General features: G+C 41.2%; 1 protein-coding gene across 1 annotated transcript; it reads left to right on the forward strand.

Moving 5' to 3' along the window:
• Positions 1–602: 602 nt before the first annotated feature.
• On the forward strand, positions 603–7,254 carry SLC7A13 (solute carrier family 7 member 13). Its single transcript, XM_060243556.1, has 4 exons — positions 603–1,543; positions 2,297–2,428; positions 3,508–3,872; positions 6,798–7,254. Exons 1-4 carry the CDS (start codon positions 826–828, stop codon positions 7,029–7,031), a joined length of 1,449 nt encoding a protein of 482 aa, XP_060099539.1. The 5' UTR covers positions 603–825; the 3' UTR covers positions 7,032–7,254.
• Positions 7,255–13,510: the final 6,256 nt, after the last annotated feature.

The raw sequence follows: 13,510 nt of genomic DNA on the forward strand, positions 1-13,510 counted from the left end.
AATCTAACCTGGCATTTTCTGTTACTTTTATTCTCTTGTATATTTAATTGTATGCCTTGATGGAACGGAATATGTTTTTTTTTCATTGTTGAAGAATATAGCTGATCTTTGCCTTGAGAATTCAAATGGCCTGGCCTCTATTCATAAAGCGGTTGGGTTCTGTGGCAGTTGTATAGCCAGGACTGAACAATGAGACTGGAATGCCCTGTATCTTAAAAATGACAGAAGTGCTTGGCTCACTTTCTGCTTTTTTGCAGATGGTCTGTTTAACTACAGAAATAATTCACAGGGCAATCCTATGCAGAGTGGCTTCAGCCTAAACCCATTAAAATCAATAAGGTAAACTGGAAGCAGCTTACTCTAAAGATGAGGAGCATATTGGCTCAACTACATCAGTCCTTGTATCCATGATACAGAGGAACTGTGAATACAAACAGAACAAAGACAATCTAGTTTCTTTTTCTTGTGTAAAGTCCTACATAAATAATGTTGATTAATCATCACCACTGTGGTCTGCAGTCATCTGCCTGGAGTACTGTTGCATTTTTGTCTTCTAGTACAGCCTAAACAAAGTGCTCCATTTACATTTTCTCAAGAGAAACAATTTGAGAAAGCTGATCAAATTGTCATTTTCAAAGACAGGCAAATTACTTTTAAGGAGACACATAGTTAATCATTAGCACTTTGAGTGCTTTGCTTGTGAAAGGTAAAAGGATAATCTGTTTGTAATGACCTTGCAAAAATTCCCAGCACTGAAGTAAGGAGGCAGCAAATGATAATTTTAGATTTTTAACTGTTCTCAGCTGAAAAACAGCAGAAGGAAACATGGGGGAGGACCTCTGCGATCCATCTAAAGGAAGAAATGAAGTCAGTGAGATGCGGCTCAAAAAAACCATTGGATATTTTGAAGGGGTTAGCTTTATAATGGGTACGATTGTAGGAGCAGGGATCTTTGTATCCCCTACTGGGGTACTGCAATACTCTTTACTCAATGTTGGTGTTGCCTTGATCATCTGGACGATCTGTGGTGTCATATCTCTGATGGGCGCTCTCTGTTATGCAGAACTAGGCACTGCTTTACCATTGTCGGGAGGAGAATACAGCCACATAAAGAGAGCCCTTGGCTCTCCTCTTGCTTTCATTTTTATGTGGACAGCACTGTTCAATAAACCAGCATCAAATGCTGCTCGGGCCTTGCTGTTTGCTGAATATGCAATCCAGCCTTTCTACGGTGAATGCCAGGCTCCAGAAGTGCTGAAGAAAGGTTTAGCTCTGGCTGTTCTCTGGTTTCTTGGAATCCTCAATGGCCGAAGTGTCAAGATGGCTACTTGGGTGCAGACCGTTTTTACCATACTGAAAATGATGGCGCTGTCTGTAATTGCAATTAGCGGGATTGTCCTGCTGATAATAGGAAGGAAAGAGAATGTAGCAAGATTTGAGAATGTTTTTGGTGCAGAGGTTCCAGATGCTGGTCAGATTGCAGAAGCCTTTTTCCAAGGACTTTATGCATATGGTGGCTGGTGGTCTCTCAATTATATGGCAGGTATAACTCTCTTTTTTTTCTGCTTAGGGCAACCACATTTATTTATCCAAGCATATTTATTTATCCAAACACTCTACTGAAATAGAGCTACCTGCTAGGTGCTGGCTAAATTCTTGCCTTACCACAGACTTAATAGTTGTGCTGAGTAGTTCCATGTTAGGTCAATTCAGGGTGAGTTCAGGCCATGTGAAACTTCTCTTGTATTTTACAAGCTGTGCATTTATATGCAGGGTAAAATATTTTATCTTGCATGGGACAATGCTTCTGTTATTCACTGTGCTGAAGATATATTTCTAATAATTCCAGCGCTTAAACTGTATGTGTGGAAGCAATATAGAAAATGGTTATTTTCTCTTTATTTCATTGACAGATAAATTTTGTAACCAAGCTTTCTCCCCCTGTATTAGCGCTATCAGAAATAAATGTAGATGCATGTATTCTGTAGATGTTTGATGCAAGTGTATTGTAGGATTCAAGACCTAAGGTACATACCTGTGGTTATATATCTTCTTTCAGTAGTGGCCATGATCCAGAGTTTCAGCACTCACATACAAATTTTCTGCAGTGGATATCCTAGCACTACATTATTTTTGGTTCCTGAAAAAGGTCCTCAAAAAGGCTTTGCCAGTGACTAGAGAATCTACCATAGTCCCTGTTTGTATCAAATCTCTGTATGAAGCTGACATCTGCTAGTCTGTGAGGTATATAGTCAGTATTTGTGTGATAAAGAGTCTTCTAAATTTTATATTCCAGAGGAGATGAAAAACCCAAGCAAAAATATTCCAAGGACTGTGATGACTGCACTTCCTTTAGTGACTGCATTTTACTTGCTGGTAAATGTTTCATACTTGACAGTTCTCACACCCAAGGAAGTTGTCTCCTCAGGTATGCTTAGCATGTCCGCTTCTGATTTTGGCCAGAGTATTGGGGGCAGGGATGTTTAAGTCTCCTACCCCTTTACAGAAAGTTATACAGTTTTTAAAATTCTGCACCTGTAACCAATATACAGTAAAAATGATAAACTTGTCACTAGTGATTTGCAGAATGTTATTCTGTGCTTCTATGCTTTGTTTCTATTGCCTTTCTGTTTTTACACCTCACACCTCTTCATTGCGGTCTCTGTCTTCACCACGTTCAAGTTATTCCTCACATTTACCGTCTTCATTCTCAGCTTCTTTGAACTCAGGCAAGTCATTTTCAGTCCCATTCATGGAATCTGAACTACAGTATTTATTAAACCCTTTATCTAGAACTCCTGGATTTATCCTATCCCTTGTTATGTTTTTTAATCCAATGAAAAAACAGTGTTGCACGAGGCTTCTTTATTGCACTGTAGGGGTTAAAACATGATTCCATCACCAAGAGCAATTCTGGCTATAAAGACCAGGGATGGGCACAAACCTCATGATTCTAATTTCCTGACAAACATTGCTGGCTAGTGGTTTGCAAACTGGAGGTTCATGCCCATCCCTATCCATGATGCTCCCATGACCCTCCACATAGTTTCAGAGGTGCTTGGGGGTTCATGTTGGGAAGGGGGAAGATGCAAGAGGAATCACTGAAATGGCTTGCATCCATTAGATGCAAGCCATTTCAACTATCTCTCGCCCCCCCAAGCATTCACTTTAAATGATTTTTGCAAGAAAAACATGAGTGAAGTCCTTCTTGCAGTACTGTTTTATTACCTCTTTTATTGTTTTAATGTATTTTGTGTTTTTATTGCTCTTCTTGCTGCTTTTTGTTTTTTTAAACTTGTTTCTGTGTGTTTCTATGCTGCTGGCTTTCTATTGTTTTATCTGTTGTAAGCCACTTGTACTATATTTTGTTGGGAAGGAAGGATATAAGTAGGATATAAGTTAATAAATGAACAGAGACTTGCTTGCTGATCCTGCAGTGTTTAACAAGTGGCAAGGCTGGCGAGCTGTTAGCACAAGTCATCTAATATTTTTGGTATTTCCTTGCAGTTGCTGTAGCAGTCACATGGGCTGACAGAGTGATCCCTTCAATTGCATGGATTATTCCTGTATCTGTGGCCATTTCAATATTTGGTGCCCTTAACAGCAGCATGTTTACACTGGGACGATTAAGCTATGCTGGGAGTCAGTCTGGACATTTGCCCACTATAATATCCATGCTTAATGTCCACTATTGGACTCCAGCGCCAGCCATGATTTTCTCAACCATTATTGCATCCATTTTTATTATCCCATCAGACCTAATTGCTTTAACCAGTTATTTTGGATTCTCTGTCTGGCTCATGATTGGATTTACGTGTGCTAGCCTGATTGTCCTTCGGTACCGAGAACCTAATCTACACAGACCATACAAGGTAAAAGGGAATAAGTTAAAATATGTAATCAAAGTTTCTGAAAACATTTTATTGTGAATAATATGTGGGTCTTACAAACCTTTACAAGTTAGTTATGCCATGATAAATAGACTATTTCATTTAAACAAGCTTAGCACCACTAATATCAGTGATGCTGCAGCACTTCAGTCTCCAAATTTACAAACTCTTGGTGCTTAAATTGAATTATCCAAGGGATCTCAAAGAATAAAATAAGCCTCTTCAGGGGAATGCATGTGAGTATTAGGGGAACAGTTTACTGTGATATTGTTACATGTTCCTCATTTCTTCAAATATTAGGAAGTACTGGAAGGAAGTACTTTCCTGTACTGGTTTCCTTTGGAGGATGGATTACTGAGTCTTACAGCATTCCTGTAATATTTACTTTATTAGAAAATATACAAGTGGAGCACTGATGCAGGCGAAGAGGCATCCCCCAGGATAGGAGATCCACTACTCCTCATCAGATTCACAGAGGGAAGTCCTGTCAGCAGATCTGTCTGCTTCCCTTGCTGCTTCTTCCCTCACAGAGGCATACCTCTCTCTCCATTCACCTATGAGGGACCACTAGGCTTCCCAACCCTCCCGCCCTGGCGGGGGACCCCAGGATGTCCACCCTCTTCCCCCGCTCCCCAAAAAAATGGAAGTGGGGGGAGGGAGGGAAACGGCACCGGGGAGCATGGCGAGCCGCCCCATCCCGGAGCGGGCGAGGCCGCCGCGCCGCTGCCCCCTCCCCACCCACCGCAGCTGCTCGTCCGAGATGGGCCCAGGCTGAGCCCATCTCGGAGGAGCAGCCAAGACGCGGCAGCAGCACAGGGGAGGGAGAGGCAGGCCAGGAGCATGGCGAGCCGCGAATCCGAGCCCGCCTCCACCCCCCTCCGATTCCACCCCAGAGGCAGAGCGGGCGAGGCCGCCGCGCCGCTGCCGCCTCTTCTCCGCTCGCCGTGGCTGCTCCTCCGAGATGGGCTCAGGCTGAGCCCATCTCAGAGGAGCAGCCACGGTGAGCGGAGGAGAGGCGGCAGCGGCTCAGCGGCGTCGCCCGCTCTGAGACGGGGCGGCTCGCCATGCTCCCCGGCGCCGTTTCCCCCTCCCCCCTAGCTTCACCCCAGTGTCTCCTGGCTCCACCCCCAAAGTCCCCAGATATTTCTGGGGTTGGACTTGGCAACCCTAGGGACCACCAAACTCTGGTGGGAGGTAGAACGGAATCACTGGATGATCCTCTTCTCCATCTTGGTCAAATCCCAGATCTGTTCTAGACACTAAAATGAGCACATGCTTGCTTGAGAAGTGGAAATATCTAATTATCTGGCCATGTACAGATAATTCTGCCCCCATTCCAGTGCTTTTTGTCCATTCTGATCCCCTGAGCCCCTGAATTCCCTTGGTGGTCATAGGGAACCTTCCTCCTGTTTTTGTTCAGCGGCAAAGCTTATCAAATCTAACCCAGTGTTTACAATTGGGTGAGTCTCACAGAATAACTAATTAATATTAAAAATAAGTTATTCCAAACTTTCTTTCACAGCCCAATATTGCTCAGTGTTTTTTCAGAATTCAGATCTTAACCTATATATTAGCTTTAACAATGGTAATTATCTAAAATTTCAAACAGTGAACAGTGCAAATGGTAGAAAGGAAAATGGAGATTAATATGTATTCATGTATAGATGTTTGGGCATCTGTCTGCATGGCTGATAAGAAAGGGTGAATTTATAGGACCAAAACTCAGCTAACTATTTTGTTCTCCAGAGGTGATCAACTGCATAGGAGCACAAAGATACCACATGGACATAGTGAGCCAGGGCTGGGGATGAGAGAAACAGATGGTTTATTGGAAGTTTGAGCAAATGGGACATGTGTTAAGGATAGGGATCAGTTGAAGGCAGAACTGCAGAACTTAAGAAGTGAACAAAAGAAAGAAGGGGGGGGGGGGCAAAGCTCCAACATCCTTCTTCCCACATGTTGCACATTGTGGAAGCAGTAAGAAACCACCTAGGAGAGGTTGGTCATGGGCAGTGGTGAAGGTGATAAGGTGGTGATTAGGCAGATAGGGGTCAGAGACATAACAGTTTTTGATGAAGATATTCAAGACTGTGCCCAAGGCAGACTCTGTCTGAAGGTGGAGATCAGTGGAAGAAGGTAGAAATAGGAAACAGCAAGGCGGTTATTATCATGAATATTGACATCATCCAAGAGCTGCATCTCTGTGCAACTATTGGAATGTATGGGTTGGTTATGAATGGCTCAAAACTGGCTGCATCTCCTTTACTTATTTAGTTGATTTGATTTCAATTCCACCCTTTCACACCAACGGCTCAGGGTGGAGTACAAAATATCAACAATGACAATAATAAATCACTGTGATTAATTAATAAAAACATGCCATTAAAAACATGTCATCTCCTTGTTTAGAAGCCATCTGTGGGGCAGCAAACCATAGTTCACTATATTATCTGAATCAAACATTAGTTGGGCATCTGAAGCCTCTCATTTTGAGGGGAGGGGGGAAAGAAGACTTATAAATAATGTTAATGTGGTAATGTGTAAGAAAAATTAATTATCCATCCCAATCAATGCAGGTTTTAAAGTCACAATGATAAACAAGCTTGAAACAAAGCCAATATAAGTGTTTTGTGAAAACAATATAACTGTTTTGTGAGAAGTTGTTGCTACTGTGCAAGGTGACTGCAAGCCAACCGTGAATATTTAGGAGTTATGATGGAAATGCAGCTTTGGAAAGATTGTGCCTGGGGCTACTTCAGTTGTTTTCACAGATTGGAAAACAGGCTGCTGGGAACTCAAGACCTTGTGTACAGAATATGAAAAAAGGAGTTTGTGTGTATATATTTACTCCATGCTGGTTTATATATCTGACTTTTGCTTTCTCAACCCTCTTTTTCTATTCTGCAGGTTTTTTTACCAGTTGCATATGGAATGGTGGCAGTTTCTCTGTTCTTAGTTTGTGCTCCTATAGTTTGGTCTCCAAAGGTGCAGTACATATATGCATTCCTTTTCGTGCTTGGGGGTCTTCTCTTATATGTGCCTTTTGTACATTTTAAAATACATTTTGAATTTGTTGACAAAATTACATGCTATCTGCAGTTGTTGCTGGAGGTTTCACATGCTGATCACAAATACGAGTAATGGCTGTCATTTATATTTTGTGTTCATTTTAAAAGCCATCTCTCTAAATTATGGGCTATTAGTAACCATAAAGCTAAGTAAGTCTAAAAAAAATCATAGAGGTAAATATTTTAAAACAAGCACATTCCACAATATTTTTTTTACATTCTACAGTCTCCATTTCATTTTTTCAAAACTAAAAATATTGTTTTTCAAGTATATATTAAAAAAATACTGAAAAGGCTAGTATCTGCATATATATATATGTTACAAAAAGCTGAATGTGTTGAATTACTTTGTCAATTTTATATTCATATTGTTAGCTTCATTTATATCCATGTTGTTAGCTTCAGTATCATGTTGTTAGTTGTGTGGCTGCAACAGGTTAAATATTAAATATTTCTGTTGATGGGCAGCCAACCGGACACCATTCCCATGAATTTAGCTGAGAGTTTGGAGGCCATGGTTGGTTAGTAAAGCAGAGCAGGCTGAAACTGAATCCAGGTAAGATGGTGGTTCTCTGGCTGGGGGAAGGGGAGCTGAGGTCAGGTTACCAACTCCTGGCTCTTGATGGTGTGGCCCTTTCACCAACCCCTAACGTCAAGAGCCTGGGCTTGATTCTGGATATCACCTTGTCTATGGAGGTCCAGGTTATGAAAGTTGCCAAGCTGGCATTTTTTTCAGCTGCACCAGGCTAGGCAATTGGCTCTCTACCTGTCTTGCCCCAACCTAGCCACTGTAATCCATGCAACGACTGCCTCCAGGATAGACTACTGTAATTTACTGTATGTAGGCCTACCCTTGCGCTTGACCCAGAAGCTCCAACTGATCCAGAAAGTGGCTGGGTAGGTCCTTGTGGGGACCCCTCAGACTGCATATATTCAGCCTGTGCTGTGCAAGCTGCACTGGCTTCCAGTGGAGCACCAGATCTGGTTCAAGATTTTGGTTTTAACCTTTAAGGCCCTTAGCAGGGACCCACATACCTCTGGGACCACCTCTCCCAATATGCACTTGAAGGGCATTATGATTGAACAATAAGAACCTTTTGGTGATTTCCAGCCTAAAAGAGGTCCAGCTGTCCTCAACTAGGACTAGGGCTTTTTCAGCCCTGGTACCCACGTGACGGAATGCTCTGCCTTAGAACATCCATGCCCTGTGGGAGCTGCTACCTTTCCGTAGGGCTTGCAAGGCAGAGATGTTCTGCCTGGCATTTGATTGAAGACAGCAATGGTTTGACATTCTCATATCCCCCCACCTCCCTCCTTACCTTCTATAACCCCACTATCCAGGGGTCAGTGGGAAGAATTTTCTGTATGCCATCTTGATATTGTATTGATTTTAATTATTGTTTTAATCTTTATTATTTATTGTCTCTCCATTTATGATGTAAGCACCTAAGCCCTATTTTTAGGGAAGGATGGCCAATAAATTGAACATAATAATAATAATATTGGCTCAGTTCATACATCACAGAGAAGTGGTTTAATTGGACTAACTATAGTTGGTATGATGCAGCTATTCCACTAAGACTGGGTAGCTGGTGTCCATCAAACCAGAATCAGAAGATGGTTTATGAGCCACAGTTAGTCTTAGCTGTAGTGTTGTGTGATGTCTGAGGCCTCCTGTCTTAATCCTGGCTTATTCCTTGGTGAAACCCTGATACAGAGAGAAGGAAATTAAACCAGTATTAGTTGAGGCAGACCAAGATTTTAGATTCACAAACTAATCATAATTGACATAAACCATGGTTTTGTGATATGTCTGAACAAAGTCTAGACCACTGCATAATTTGTGATATGTTTGAACCAATGTGTAATTGAACAATAAATGCAAGTTGTAAACTTGAGTCATAGATGTATCTTTTTGTTTTGTTTTGTTTGCTAGTTTTACTCTGTAAAAAGCCATATACATTGATGGCACTATGTAAAGCAACCAATAAATAAGACATAATCATAGTTTATTCATTTTATGCAATCCCTGAATGTGTTTGTAATGACCACCTTGAAATATCCAACTTGTTGAAGGACACACTATCTATTTTAGACCCTTCTGCATGTAATGCCAGTCACTATGTAGCTACTTGCAATACTTCCCATCATGAAACATAGATCCAGAGGAGTTAGCCTGTTAGTCTGTTGCTACAAAATAGTAAAAAGTCCAGTAGCACCTTTAAGACAAATTTTATTGTAGCATAAGCTTTCGAGAAACACAGGTCTCTTCATCATCATGAAATAGGCACCAAAACATACTTCTAAGGATAAGATGTATGGACATTCACTGGATTCCTAGTAGTTTTTTAAACTAAAGAAATCTTTTTGAACCTGTGCATAGAGAACGTTCTCGCTGTAATCCAGATGTCCTGCTTCTCCCAAAAAAGTTCACTCACAGCTGTATCCTTAGATTCAGGTGGGTAGCCTTTCATTGTTTGTATCTATGGAAATGTGTGTGCACATGAAAACTTATACTTTGGATAAAACTTTGTTGGTCTTAAAGGTGCCACTGGACTCAAGCTTTCTCAGTTTTTTCCTGGTCAAGATCCAGAAAAAAGCAACCTAAGAAGGCCTGAGGTAATCACAATATGAAAAGACGAGCAAAGACTCTCAGCATACGAACCAGGAACCACCACTGAAAATGGACTTGTCTGGCTCTTCATGTCTAATGTTGCCTTTAGCACTGGAAGTATTTTTATTTATTTATTAGATTTCTATTCCACCTTTTCCCAAGGGTGGATTACAGCAGTAAAACAGCAATTGCATATAAAATACATAGTATATAAGGAAATAAAATCAACCACTGGCCATTCATGAGTAATCAGTAAAATATAAGGAAGTGAATGGGTGGATGAATTCCAGGTGGGGCAACAGAACAAGATCAGGGAAGGCCTCCTTGGAGAAGAAGATGATATCGGATTTGTATCCTGCCCTCCACTCTGAAGAATCTCAGAGCGGCTCACAATCTCCTTTACCTTCCTCCCCCACAAGAGACACCCTGTGAGGGGCTGGAGAGAGCTCTCACAGCAGCTGCCCTTTCAAGGACAACCTCTGGCAGAGCTATGGCTGACCCAAGGCCATGCTAGCAGGTGCAAGTGAGGAGTGGGGAATCAAACCAGGTTCTCCCAGATAAGAGTCCACATACTTAACCACTACACCAAACTGGCTCTCTGTAGAAGAAGACTGAACTGCAAAGCCCTACAGAAGCTCGGAAGATCCCACAGGGCTCAAATCTTATCCAGCAAGGCATTCCACCAGGGTGGGGCCAAGGTGGAAAAAGCTTTTGTCCTGGTGGTAGCTAAGCGGACAATAGCTAACCCAATGAAATATCACAGTGATACTTTTTCTGTACAAGCAGGGGGGAAAGCAGCAAAAATTGTATCTATCTTGCTCTGGGTAGAATTTAATTTTTTTAGTGACACACAAAGTTGCTATATAAAGGCAGGAAAATAGTGCCTCATCTGCTGTCCAAGGCAATGGTTCACATTATTTCATGGTTCAACCAACTATGCCTAGAACATGAAAGAATCCACCAGGATTACAGTGATTACACAGCAATATTATAGGCAGATATTTCAGGACAGATGTTTGGGATTGGAAAACCAGGACTGTTTGCAGTAAGAGTATGTCTATGAATCTGTCCACTAGATGGTGCCACTCAAACATAGCTGCTATGAATCATCAACCTGGCTTATAGTGCAGCATTAAATCTCCCCCCCCCCCCCCAAAAAAAAAGTGAAATCATCCTTTAGTTCAGAAGCTTAAAAGCCAAAGGGAAACAGACTCTTAATATCTTAATCAAAAGGCCAAGAAAACATAAGTGCAGGTTTGTATGGTGATGGTGAAAACTTTATAAAGTGGCTGGAAATGCAACAAAGAGTATCTTAACTACTGTCCATTGGGCAGGACAGCAAACAGAAGTTTCCTTCTATAACCAAAGTTCTTGGTATGATTTCTTAAATTTTGGCTTCAGCTCAGTGCCATTTAGTTGGTTACCCACCTGGATCTAGTTTGTAGTTCAGTTAACTTCCTCCACTAGCCCAACTTCTCAGTATCTGCAAATGGATTATCACCCAATCTGGAATTTTCATCGAAAGAAGATCTTTTTTACTCAGATAAATCTTCATTCAGCATATCCAAATGGCCACAAAAACTTGCAGCTCATCATCTTGTATTCCACTTTTCTCTTCTAGGCCAGGCAGGCTTGAAAATTGGTATAGCTCATGACAGCCTATATTGTGCTTGAATAGAGTTAAGTTTGAAATAAACATAGAGATGACATATTTGGCCTTAATAAGGCTGACATTTCCTTGCAAATTTATTTCATTGAACTTTGCAAATAGTTTTGTGTTGGGGAAATGAGGAGATCAGGAACCTTTTCATGCATTCCATTTCCATTATGTTCATTTTGGGAGGGAAAGAAGCTGGTTTCTCAATTGCATCGAGAAAGAGAGCTGTTCTAAAAAATCCTCTTATTTATTAAACTTCAATCCCGTATATGTAAATTCATTAGAACCTATCAGCATCTGGGATCCATACATCATTCATCCAAAATTCAGTACTTAAATATTGTGCACAGTAATTTTATAAAAGGATGTATCCTGGTTATTCTGTCAAGTCCCATAACACATGGTGGTTGGTCAGAATGACAAGGAACAAGAATAAATTCATATCTCTTTTCATCCATAGGAGCCAATGTAACTCCCAATCAACTCCATTACAGGCATCTGACATACAGTGATGTACAAAACAGAGTTCAGCCCTTTCTCCCTATCTTTCAGGATCAAGAGAGTCCAGAAACGCTGGGTTAAGATAGATTGATTCAAATACTTTTCTTTTTGCCACTGTGTGACACAGTGTGTTGGACTGGATGGGCCATTGGCCTGATACAACATGGCTTCTGTTATGTTTGATAACGTATAAACATTCCGAAAGACAAAAGACATGTACAATAGGGAAATGCTGTTTGCCACTTTGGAGTCCAGCAGCAATTTTTCTCCAGGCCAGATTTGCCAGGGATCCTGGAGGGTTTTGTCATCTGGGCTTGGAGTAGGTGTCACTGCATCTATGTGTGTGTGGGGAGAGGTACTTGTAAATTTCCAACATTGTGCAGACGTTGGACTAGATGACCCTGGAGGTACCTTCCAGTTCTATGATTCTATGAACATTATGTGTACCAGGAAGGTCATATCACCAGAAGCATCCTATAGCCTCCTGGGAAACAGAACCAAAGTTTCAACTAGAAACTAATTGCTAAAGAAATTGAAATAGCATGTGTTTAGCATAGGCAGACAACTGAGGCTCAATCCAGCCCTAATTCTTGAACATTTTGATACATAATCAATGCCTGATCTCTTTGAGGCAAAGCATTTGTGTCTTTAAAAAACCTCTACAACAGTGTCAAAAAGATCATAAAAGCATCTCACTCAGTTGCCTTTTGACAGCCAGTGAACTTCAGTAGGATAGAAAATGGCTGAGCTGCAGGGACCACACTTGGGGTAGAAGTAGTAAACAGCCCAGAAAATCACATGTATGGAGGCAGACTGCCAGCCTACTGCCCCCCTCCACAGCATCCCTGCACTCCCCCCCCCGGTGGCATTGCACCCCTGCACCCCCCTTACAAGACAGTAACAGTTACGTATAAAACCACACAGGAAGGAATGCATGACAGGAGCATGTCAGGACACATTGCCTGGATCCTGAGATGGACTGAGTAACACTGCTCTAAGCATATCCTCTGGCCTATGCTTTCTAGCTAGTACCAGAAATTGCAGAGACAGACTGAGAAGAGTGGAATTGTCTTAAATTCAAGGTCATCTGTTTTTTTTTATTGGGGTCATCTTGCATTCAGGGGTTTCTTCTGTTCAGGTAACTATGATACTTGTGTCTTTTTATATAAGAGAGTGAATTGTTGGAGTAATAAAGTAATTAAGTGTGTGGGCTAGCTGATGGCTGGTATGCTGAAAGTTGTTTATTTTACTTAAAGCATTTCTAGCTTGTTTTATTCCCAAGCACCCAAACCTGGGATTTCAAATTTTATTTATTTATTTATTTATTTGAGATTTATATCCCGCCCTTCCCACAAATGGCTCAGGGCGGCTTCCAACAATTTAATCAAACATAAAATTTAAACAATATTAAGTATAAAACAAATATTTAAACAGTTAAAACTTTAAAACAGAATATTTCAATTCTGTTTTAATGCCTACTCTTAGCCCTTACAGGTGGACACAAAACACTATTATGTGGAAAAAAGTTTCACTGAAATCACAACAATGCTGTAGAAGATCATACCTAATGATTTTTTCATAATATGTTCTGGAGATAGAAAACATATAAATGATTGAGTGATTTTTCAATATTGGTAATAACTAAGGGACTATGGCTGACTGACAGAATCTGTGTTTGGCATGTGGAAGGTTCCATGTTCAGTCCCCAGCATCATCAGTTAATAGGATCAGGTAGAGGGTGATGTAAAAGCCTGAGGTTGTGGTGAGCTGTTGCCAGTCA

Source organism: Heteronotia binoei, chromosome 7, assembly GCF_032191835.1.
Source record: "Heteronotia binoei isolate CCM8104 ecotype False Entrance Well chromosome 7, APGP_CSIRO_Hbin_v1, whole genome shotgun sequence".
NCBI classification, from domain to species: Eukaryota; Metazoa; Chordata; class Lepidosauria; order Squamata; family Gekkonidae; genus Heteronotia; species Heteronotia binoei.

Excerpts from the sequence above, each read along its gene's own strand:
- SLC7A13 (XM_060243556.1), top strand. The coding sequence starts at position 826 with ATGGGGGAGGACCTCTGCGATCCATCTAAAGGAAGAAATGAAGTCAGT. Across the intron at positions 2,429-3,507 it reads CAAGGAAGTTGTCTCCTCAG|TTGCTGTAGCAGTCACATGG; the intron begins GTATGCTTAGCA and ends ATTTCCTTGCAG. Across the intron at positions 3,873-6,797 it reads ATCTACACAGACCATACAAG|GTTTTTTTACCAGTTGCATA; the intron begins GTAAAAGGGAAT and ends TCTATTCTGCAG.